The sequence below is a fragment of the Hemiscyllium ocellatum genome, chromosome 8 (genome assembly GCF_020745735.1).
Source record: "Hemiscyllium ocellatum isolate sHemOce1 chromosome 8, sHemOce1.pat.X.cur, whole genome shotgun sequence".
Classification (NCBI taxonomy): Eukaryota; Metazoa; Chordata; class Chondrichthyes; order Orectolobiformes; family Hemiscylliidae; genus Hemiscyllium; species Hemiscyllium ocellatum.
The window spans coordinates 72,888,537-72,900,155 of NC_083408.1; the positions used below are offsets into that span (position 1 = coordinate 72,888,537).

The 11,619-nt window shown below is 40.3% G+C and overlaps 1 protein-coding gene across 1 annotated transcript; it reads left to right on the plus strand.

The window, feature by feature from the left end:
• The first annotated feature begins 416 nt into the window (after positions 1-416).
• cdca4 (cell division cycle associated 4) lies at positions 417-6,400 on the plus strand. Its single transcript, XM_060828466.1, has 2 exons — positions 417-593; positions 4,973-6,400. The coding sequence occupies exons 1-2, from the start codon at positions 588-590 to the stop codon at positions 5,813-5,815; spliced, it is 849 nt and encodes a 282-aa protein (XP_060684449.1). The 5' UTR covers positions 417-587; the 3' UTR covers positions 5,816-6,400.
• The last annotated feature ends 5,219 nt before the right edge of the window (positions 6,401-11,619 follow it).

Here is an 11,619-nt window from a genome sequence, read left to right on the forward strand (position 1 = left end):
GACTTGTTGGGCCGAAGGGCCTGTTTCCACGCTGTAAGTAATCTAATCTAATAAACTGTTTGGTTATTCTATATGTTCTTCAAGGTAGATCCTGGGATACACTTGTCCTTAATAGGGTTGGAGACCAGAGTTCTCGAACCCTTGTCACCTTCTGACCTTTCTCTGCTACCACCGCAGTCTCTATTTGGATAACTAAAATACATCCCTATAAGTATCATCTTTGCACCCCTTTGTTGATTATAAGACTAATACTTCACACGTTTTTGCTTTATTCTCTTGAAGTTCCTTCAGTGCGGCAATTGTTAAAGCTTTCCCGGCACTGCAGCACCTCCTCGCTGGTCCCTGACTCAGATGCAACTTCCCACAGGGCGGGGTTAGCGCGTCGCGCGACTGTCAATCAAACTACGGGGAAACCATGGCAACCGGGCCTGCCAGCTGTCCATCAGAGGGCAGCGTTTCCTGCCGCCGCCGTGATTGTCTCAGTTCCAGTAAATCGCTTCGCTGTCTTCAGTTCGCGCGTTCTGTTTCCCCCCACCCTCTCTTTTTCTGTGTCTATTCTTTATGCTCGCCATTTAAAGTATTGATCGATGCAGGTGAGCAAAATCTGAGCGACGTTTCTCTTCTTTCAGTTGTTTTATCCGTATTTAGATTTCGACCGTCGGCTCGGAGAGGAATGAGTTAGCGATCCTAAAATGGCGGCCGTTACCGCCGGGCGAAGATTTAAATTTGTGTGAAAGCGCCCCACCCCCACTAAAACAGCAGCAGCAGCAATTCGCACGTATTTAAGCGTAGTTTTAATTCGGTGGCGGTGTCGGGGATTGCTGCTCGGTGATTCTGAAGCCTGGCCGTCTAGGCCCCGGTTGGCGTATCTTCACTCTTCAACCTTCCCCCGCCCCTCCCCCCCGGGTCCCTCCGCGCGCGCGGCAACGTCACCGGGAGCTCAGGCTCTTAAAGCGGCAACGTCCAGACCACAGGCCGCGTACCGCCAGAGCAGACCCCCTACCCGGCCTCTTTTACACACACACACACACACAGAGAGCTGGTTAACTTTACCCCAGGATCGGAGGGGGGGAACGATGTGGGAGAGGGTGTGGCGGGGAAAGGGGAAGGTTTTGTGATAAGGGGAATTCTTATTTTGGGGGGTGGGTTGGATTTGGTGGGTGTCATGGGGAAGAGTTTGTGGGTTTGATGGCTCGTGGTCGAAGGAGAGGAAAGGAAAAGGAGGTGGGGGCTTGGGTAAGGATATGAGGAAGGGCCGTGGGGAAGCGTTTGACATTGTGTGGATCAGAGTGGGGTAAGAGAAATGGTCTGTGGATTAAGAATCATACCGTATAGAGGAGTGCGTTTGACCTAATGAGGAGTTTACTGCCAAAAACTACTCTATGAACTAGTCCTACTTGGTCTATAGCCTTAAATGTTATCGCACTTCAAGTGCTCATCCAAGTGGAGTACCTGCCTTCCCAGGTGGGTTGGGGGAGAGTGAAGTGGGGATGTAAACGGACAGCGAGGTGCAAGAGGAAAATTTTGATTTATTTTTTAGCTAATCGGTTTGTTAGTAAGCAGTCTTCAAACAGGCAGTAGTTGTAACCATGATTTTATTTATTCTCCTGTCAACACCTTTTATCCACTTATCCAATCTAGTCTGGGTATGGAAGGTGCTAAGACTCTACAAGTTATATTTCCGCATTCTATTCAGTGTGGATCTGTACTGGAGGACAACAAATATTGTATGTTTTTAAATGCAAAGCAATTGATGGTAATTACATGGCAGTTAGCTGAACATGAAATAGGAATGTCATCTGTTATCCAGATATGGAGTAGTTTTGTCACTTGAGAATAAAGCAGAAATAGTTTTATCAAAAAAAAAACAGATTTGAAAAGAGAAGACTGTGCTTGCCTAACGGTGGTGGGCAAGTTATTGGAGGGAATCATGAGGGGACAAGATTTACATGTATTTGGAAAGGCAAGGACTGATTAGGGATAGTCAACTTGGCTTTGTGCATGGAAAATTATGTTTCATGAACTTGATTGAGTTTTCTTGAAAAAGTAAGAGGATTGATGAGGGCAGAATGGTGGATGTGATCTACATGGACTTCAGTAAGGCGTTCAACCAGGTTCCCCATGGTAGATTGGTTAGCAATGTTAGATCTCTTGGAATACAGGGAGAATTAGCCATTTGGATACAGAACTGGCTGAAACACAGAAGACAGGAGGTGGTGGTGGAGGGTTGTTTTTCAGACTGGAGGCATGTGACCACCAAAGTGCCACAACAATCGGTGCAGGGTGCACAACTTTTTTTTATCATAAATGATTTAGATATGAACATAGGAAGTATAGTTAGTAAGTTTGGAGATGACACAAAAATTGGAGGTGTAGTGGACAGCGAAGAAGATTGCCTCACCTTGCAGTAGGATTTTGATCAGATGGGCCAATAGGCTGAGGAGCGGCAGATGGAGTTTAATTTAGATAAGTGCGAGGTGCTGCCTGTTGACAAAGCAAATCTTAGCAGGACTTATACACTTAATGGTAAGGTCCTGGCAAGTGTTGCTGAACAAAGAGACCTTGGAGTGCAGGTTCATAGTTACTTGAGAGTAGAGTCGCAGGTAGCTAGGGTAGTGAAGAGGGTGTTTGGTATACTTTCCTATATTGGTCAGAGTATTGAGTACAGGAGTTGAGGGGTCATGTTGCGGCTGTACAAGACATTGGTTAGGCCACTTCTGGAATATTGCATGTAGTTCTGGTCTCCTTCCTATTGGAAGGGTGTTGTAAAACTTTAAAGGGTTCAGAAAAGATTTACAAGGATGTTGTCAGGGTTGGAGGATTTGAGCTATAGGGAGAGGTTGAACAGGCTGGGGCTGTTTTCCCAGGAGCGTTGAAGACTGAGGGGTGACCTCAGGTTTATAAAATCTTGAGGGGCATGAATAGGATAAATAGACAAGGTCTTTTCCTTGGGGTGGGGGAGTTCAGAACTAGAGGGCATAGGTTTACGATGAGAGAGGAAAGATAAAAAGAGACCCGAGGAGCAACGTTTTCATGCAGAAGTGGTGCGTGTATGGAAAGAGCTGCCAGAGGAAGTGTGGAGGCTAGTAAAATTACAACATTTTAAAAGACATCTAGATGCGTATATGAATTGCATGGATTTAGAGGAGTATGGGTCAAGTGCTGGCAAATGGGACTAAATTAGGTTGGGATACATGGTCAGCATGGTTTCTGTGCTGTACAACTCTATGACAAATGTCAAAGACTTCTTTGAGGAGAAGCAGAAAACATTATGGAAACTGAGTGGATGTAGTGTGGGTGTCACTGTGGCTTAGTGGTTAATAGCACCAGGGACCAGAGTTTGATTCCAACCTTGGGTGACTGTCTGTGGCGTTTGCACACTCTCCGTGTGTCTGTCTGGGTTTCCTCCAACAATCCAAAGATTGGCAGGTTAGATGAATTGGCTATGCTAAAATGCCCTTCGTGTTTGGGAATGTGTAGGTTAAGATTAGATTACTTACAGTGTGGAAACAGGCCCTTCAGCCCAACAAGTCCACATCGACCCGCCGAAGCGCAACCCACCCATACTCCTACATTTACCCCTTACCTAACACTACAGGCAATTTAGCACGGCCAATTCACCTGACCTGCACATCTTTGGATTGTGGGAGGAAACCTGCGCAGACACGGGGAGAACGTGCAAACTCCACACAGTCGCCTGAGTCGGGAATTGAACCCGGGTCTCAGGCACTGTGAGGAAGCAGTGCTAACCACTGTGCCGCCCACAAAGTGCATTAGTCAGGGCTAAATATAGGATAATAGGTTTGAGAATGGATCTGGGTGTGTTACACTTCAAGGGTCCAAGGGCCTGTTTCCACACTGTAGGGATTCTATGGTACATTTGAGTTTAGTGGCAGTAAATTGTAAACTGGACTAAGAATTAGCTAGAAGGGAGAAAGCAAAACAAATAGTTTAAGGGTATTTTTTTCAGTGGTCACAAGTGGATAATGATGTTCCTCAGATTTAAGTTTGAATTATTTCCATTTATTGCTTATACTAATGATTTAGGATATAGAGCTAGAAAGTGTAATGCTCATTCATTAGACACTAAAACGAGAGCAAGGTTTATTTTTTTTCTTAAAAGTCATCATAATCTGAAAAATGATCTTAGTAGAATCAGGAATGAGTAAATAAGTTGCCAATGAATTTCTATTTAACTATGAAGGGATGCTTTTTACTTTTTAAATGAATTCAAGTTTCACCTCCGATATCCTTTTTATAATGGCTGATACAAGTACTTAAATATTTGTTTCTTTGACTGTCCTGTATTCATTGATCATTCTAATCCCTGCAGTTGCTAGATGTAGGGTTTGCTTGCTGAGATGTAAGGTTCGTTTTCAGAAGTTTTCCTGTTCTTTTTCTCAGGGGGTGGTAAATGAGATCCAAGTCTATGTGGGATCCCATTTATCACCCCCTGAGAAAAACAACAGGAAATGAAATCACCACTCCAAGGAAACAAATAAAAAGCAGGCCATATCACCTGTGCTTCATCCAGAGGCTCACTGATGTTACCTAGTATGGTGATGAAAAGTCTGAAAACCTACATCCAGGACCTCAATCTGAGCTGCAGATCTTCTCAAAACTCTCCCTCCAGTTGCATTTCACTTCAGTTTTCTTTTACAATAGCAATACTATATTTCAGTCAGTCTGGAAGTAATGATGAAACAGATGGATAAAATTATTTGGTGAAATTAAGAATATGCCACAAAGTTTGCGTTAAAATAGTTAACAGAACATTATTTAAGCATTATTTGACATGATAGTAACAAAATGTGCAGCATAATTTGAATATTCTCCATGTAAATTCTAAATTATTGCATCTATCAAACTATATGTTAATGTAATTAGGTCTTCTGAAGTAATGGTTAATTCCAGAGTATTTTGTCTTGAATTTTAAAGTATAAGTCTTCATTGTGATAACTTTGTTTTGTAGGTCAACATGTTGGGAAAAGGCACAAAGCGTAAATTTCCTGAAGAGCAAGCTGTAGATGCCTGCCCTGATTCTGTTGGTAGCAGTCTTAATTTGCCATATAATTTGCAACGCCAGTCACTTCTAAACATCTCATTGTTCAAACTTCAGCTCTGCAAGATGGTGGTGGAACCAAATCTTTGTCGTTCAGTGCTTATAGCCAATACCGTACGACAGATTCAGGAGGAAATGATACAAGACTGCAGTTGGCAGGGACAAATGGCTTTCACAGGAAGTGATCTGTACATAGATCATACTACTTCAGATAGTCTAATTGCCACAGATTTTTTATGTAGCCCAAACAAAGAGCTACATGTAGAAAGTACCACTCCTTCCATCCGCAATACCGACACACTTACTAAAAGCAAGGTAAACTGTTCATCTTGTGAGAATATTACTTGTTCTTCAGCTACTGCTTCTGCTAAAGACACCAGTGCTGTAAAAGATTTGGTCCAAGCACATTTTGAAAATGATCTGAATATGTTGGAATCTGAGGAGCAGCAAGTGGATCTGAAGGAGTGTCCAAAGCCCTTGGATCAAGTGTTTGGGACTTTTGAGATTGCAAATTACTCCAGTTCTCTCACAGATATGACAATAGATGATCTATTTGCTGATATTGACACTTCTTGGCATGAGCTTGACTCAGTGATGTCTGGGCTGATGACTGGTCCAAAAACAACACCAGTCATATTTGAATTACTAAATGGTTTACCATCTCACACATCAACACCCATAAATTCTCCCCAAAACTGCAAAACAGATTTAAATGAACTTGATCACATCATGGAGATCATTGTTGGGTCCTAAATTTAAGAGTTTTCTCCATTCTGTTGGAAGATAATTGTAAAATACATAGCTACCCAATTCTGTTTTCAGTTTTATCTCTTTTGTAAAATTTATTATCTTGTCTCCAAAATACTGTCATCACTAATGTTCGGATAATACCTTTTGCACGCAACACTTTCATTGCGTTTGTTCTTCTACTTGTAGTTAAAACAAAAATGGTACATATTTTCATACATTTTTAAATATATATATTTTAATACTGATTAGATTTTTTACAGTTTCAAAAGTTTCCTGTTTATTTTTATTTGAACAGGTAATTTTGAAATATTATTCTATATCAAAAAATAAGATTCAAAGAGGATTTATAAAATGTCTTCCTTAGTGTTAAGTAGAGATCATCTTTTGTGTTGTCTAAACAGACCAGTTACATTTCAGAATTGCCATATAAATGGAATTCTTTCATCTCTCCATGGCAAATCCAAAAAATAGTTTAAAAGGGAATTTTTCAGTGTACTCGCATTGTTGGCTTACAAGCACAGTATTCCGAGTTATAATCTTTGAAATCATTGGATGAAACTTTTATATATGCTATAATGGTATTGAATTGTTTCCTTGCTAGATTCTCTGTGGACTTGACATGAAAATGTTCCACTTTGTTCTGTGTAATCACAAGAGTACTGTGAATCTGGGCACAGAAGACAACGCTCGCTAAGGATTGAAAATGTAAAGATTTATTCATAATTTTAAAAATTGAAGCATTTATAATTTACATTGAGGTGCATATTTTATTTCAAATTAAGCCACTTGGTTACATTTTATAAAAAGCCATATTTTCTGATGGTTGGATAGTTAGCACAAGCTGAATTCTAATTGGGACAGTTGATCTAAGTTATTAAAAGTTATTTATTTATTTAAATGAATATCATACAATTGTGAAGTTTTGGGTTGCAGTATGCACCCAATTATGATTATGAATCCTGATTTGGATGGCAGATGTCCAGTTTTTAAACTATTTGGGAGCTATTAAGGGGTCAGAATTCTTTTAAAGCAGTATTACATAGAATTTATATCTTTAGTTAAAAGCTTTAGAAAAGAAAATGCAGTATATTAATAGCAGTAACTATTGACTTAAGTCCCAGAGAGAAATTGCATTTAGGTTATATTAAATGTTAAAACTAATCTATTTTGTATTATTCATTAACAAAACACATTTTATTCATGTTTAAGCAATAACGTAAAGCCTGAAACATTAACATGTACTTTAGATATTTGTAATTGTATGCAAAGTTTTTTTTTTACTGAGAAATGGATTTGTTCAATAAAAATATACACATGGTTTTTTTGTATTTACTGTGTTGCTTTTTAATACATACAAATTAAAGTTTGTTTTTACAGTTTCTGTTTGCCTCTCCTTACCTATATGAATCGATTAGTTGGCACTTTTGGCACAATTCTTGTTTACAGTACCTTGTTTAAATGTTTGGTTGCACTAAGAACAAAAATGCATTTTTTTTCTAAATCTGAAAAAAATGAGAAGCTTCAACTTCTTCTAATCTCCTCTTAGCAATGTTTAAAGTCATATTAAGCCACATGTTAGAAATATTTAGTCCTTTCATCTGCATCACAGATTGCAGGGCAGCCAAAGTTTCATTATCTTCATTCGATTTATACCTTAACCAAAAGGGTATTAACAGTCAACTCAAGGTTTAGACTTAATCAATATGGCATTAATTTACCATTTGTAGAGAGATTTCTAAACTTCAAACACCTTTTCTGTTGGTGTTCCCTGATTTTCCCTCATTGAACAATTGGATCTTTGTTTTTAAGACTGTGCCCTTTCAAAAAAAAAGGCCAATAGAGGTAAACTCTAACATGTCCCTCTGAATATTTAGAAAACTTTGATTAACTCGCCATCAATCCCTTTTACAAACAATAGTATACAGCTAATTGCATATAATACCTTCACAGTTCAGCATGTTACAAGAATGATTGAGAATAACTTCATGATCTTTACAAAACTAAAGGTAGCTTTCCACAAGCAAGGCTGGTTTTAAATAGACTTGGAATAAATAATGCTTCAGTCTGGGATTTCAGTAATTGCAAGATCTCTAATTTAAATATGGCAGCTGCTTTGAGTTTCACCAATTATTTCCCAGCTGGAGCATACATTGAACCCAGAATTTGTTCGTAGCAAGAGTAACAACACCAGCTGCTAAGACCTTTCTGTAATATCCCTGGAGACGGCCATACAGTCCAGGATAAGTTGTGTAGTGGAAAAACCATGCAAGAAAACTTGCTCCACAGAGGATAGGGTGCATCTCTTGCTCCACAGAGGATAGGGTGCATCTCTTGCTCGTGTGCTCTCTTTCCCTCCCCTTCCTCTTCTCCATTAAATTTGAATTTGCTTCCTTTGGAATTTTGACTTCTGTTGCAGTGTCCATAGGAAAAAGCTTGCTGGAATTGTATTTAAAAATCAAAATGCTGGAGAAACTCAGGTCTGGCAACATCTTTGATTAGAGGAACAAAGTAAATGGTTTGAAGTGCAATGACTTCATGCAAGTGTCTCACCTTTTTGTTTAATTCGGGAGACCTGCTATTCTCTCCCTGATAGCTGGACTAGATATTACTTATTCACAATTCTGCTTCCCTTTTAAAATCAACACAATGGGTTCGTAGTTCTATTTCCTTGAATTAAAATTGTGAAGAGAATTCATTTCATTGAAATGTTAAAGCAATCATGAAAACCATAGAGTCATAGATGTACAGCATGCAAACAGACCCCTTGGAACAACTTGTCCGTGCCCACAAGATATCCTAAGTAAATCTAGTCCCATGTGGCCCATATCCTCTAAACCCTATTCATATACCCATCCAGGTGCCTTTTAAATGTTGTAATTGTACCAGTCTCTACTGCTTCCTCTAGTAGCTCATTAAGAAATGCATCACCCTCTGGAAAAAAAATTGCCCCTTAGATCCCTTTAAATTTTTTCCACTTTCATCTTAACCCTGTGCAATCTAGTTTTAGACTCCCCACCCCAGGGAAAATACCTTGTCTATTTCCCTATCCATGCTGCTCACTTAAGCAATTGTAATTTTCATGCAAATTAAAGGGGTGAAATGGTGGTTTGCACTGCTGTCTCAAAGCACCAGGGACCCAGGCTTGATTCCATTGTTGGGCAGCTGTGAGTTTGCACAATCTCCTGGTGTCCGAAGATGTGCTAGTTGGGTGGACTGGCTATGCTAAATTGCCCATAGTGTAATGGAATATGCAGGCTAGGTGGGTTAGCCATGGGAAATGCAAGATTCCAGACATAGGGTCTGGGTGGGATGGTCTTCAAAATGATGCTGTTTGGAATGCTGGTGTGGTCTCAAGGCCAATATCCTGCTTCCACACAAGAGATTCTATGATTCAATTAATTGTTGATCAAACTTTTAAATTTTGCAAGGAGGAATTGGTGAAAGAGGGGAATGGTGATACGTCTTGTCAGCAACATGCACAAGCAGAAGGGTTTCTGGATACAGCAGTTTGGTAACAGGCTTCAATGCCAAAAACAAAATCCAGATGGGGCCTTTGCCAGAACCTGCCTCCCCAGTGTTGTCCTTCAGGGTCATTGGCAAAGGTGCACCAAATAACATTAATCTAAATGGACTGTTTGTGTCAACATGGTTTGTAAATGAAAGGACGCTAACATAAGATGTAGTGGGGAAGATGAGAAGCTTCACTCCGATTAGGTTCAAAGGTATTCAGAATAAAGGTTGATGATGCTGATGGCCTTAGAGAGAATGTCAGAGCTAACATCAACATGCTTAATTAATTTATAGATGTAGGGATCCCTGAATTGAGTATTCTTTGCTGCGACTTTACTTAGTTTTCTTGGATGGTGGTTTGTGCTCCTCATGCATTGCTTTTAAACACAGTAAAAGCACACTGCAAGTCATTGAGAATTTATAGCATAGAGAAAGGCCTTTCCGCTCATGAAAAGTGCACCACTCATCAAGCATACATCTAGTCCAGTGTACCCTTTCAAGCACTCTGCCTGTAGCTTTGTATGTTATTGTTTTTCAAGTGCTCATCTAAATATTTCTCAAATGTCTTGAGAGTTCCTGCTTCTCCCATCTTTTTATGTAAAAGGAGTTCCAAAAAACCACCATCCTCTGGGTGAAAAGATGTTTCCACAAATACTCTCTAAATCCCCTATCCTTAAAACTGTTACTCCACTAAGGGGAAAAAACATTCTCCCTGTTTATGTGATCTAAGCCCTTCACAACTTTGCTCATCTCAGTCAGGTTCCCTCTCAGTCCCTCTGCAAAGAAACACGAAGATGGAGGAAAGTATGGACTGAATGTTAGCATTTTCATGTAATTTCATGGCAGATGTCCAATTGTGGCTCACACCAATCTTGTATGCATTATTATATGTATATTTGGGCTCTGTGGTGCCAAACTGATGCAATCATGTGGCAGCAGAGGCAAATGTGCTCACAATTGCTGGACCTTGTGTCACTCATATTACTAGTGCCACATTTGAAGTCCAGTCGTGCCCAACCTCAAATGCTGCAAACCAAGAAAGGCTATCACACTGCGTTGCTGCACCATCATTGTGACTACTCATGTGCATGATCCCGCAGTGGTGGTCATTACCAATTTTGTACCACTTCAAGATGTGTCAGTGTCGACATAGATACCACCTTTACAAGTGGGGACACCTTCCACCACGTACGCAGCAGGTACTTGTTGACTTGGCCAACGTGCCTCTCATACGCTGCAGGCAAAGATGCCCTGAAGCATGGTACATTGGTGAGACTGAGCAGACACAACGACAATGGATGAATGGACACCGCGCAACAATCACCAGGCAGGGGTGTTCCCTCCCATTCGGGGAACATTTCAGCGGTCCAGGACATGCAGCCTCGGACCTCTGGGTGACCATCCTCCATAGCAGACTTTGGGACAAACAACAATGCAAAGGGGCTGAGCAGAGGCTGATAGCCAAGTTTGGTACCTAAGGCGATAGCTTCAACTGGGACCTTGGGTTCATGTCATACTACAGGAGACCCCACTATATTACACACTCACACACATACACTCCAACATACTCAAACAGACTCTCTCTAATACGCACACATATGCACCCTCTCACAGGCTTATACCCCATCACACTCACACACCTACTTGACCAAGTTTGTTCACATGCACTCATGTTCACAAGCACACACTCACTGTCTCCTCTGCTTGTGTGCATATACAAATTTATGGGGTGAATTTGTATTGCAGAATTACATTTTATTTTGCTCAAAAATATATTGCATGAATCTATGTAAGATTCTGTAAGTCCCATTTTAGAAATAGAACCAGTCTGACTCAACACTGGGACACAGACAGACTTTAACCTCACATCTTTAATGCATTGTCTGAGCTGAGATGGTATCTATTGCCAGAAAAGCTGAAGCTATCTTGAGCATGTAACTTAAAAAGAGCTCTGGGATTTACATATTAAAGAACCAAAACTAGCATATTCTATTTAAAAATATGAAAGTCTTAATCTAAATTTGTTTAATATATTGTTACAGCTCCATCACACTATACCCTTTTGCTATGAAAAGCTGTCTTATGGTCCTGTTCCACAACTACCTGATGAAGAGGTAGCGCCTTGAAGGCTAGTGCTTCCAAATAAACCTGTTGGACTATAAACTGATGTTGTGTGATTTTCAACTTTGTAAACATACACAGATATAAGCATAGGAACAGCAGGCAAATTTCTCATAAATGCTTGGTAGTCTAGATTGAAAGATGCTTTTGGTGTCTTTATGGGCGGGTTGGCAGCT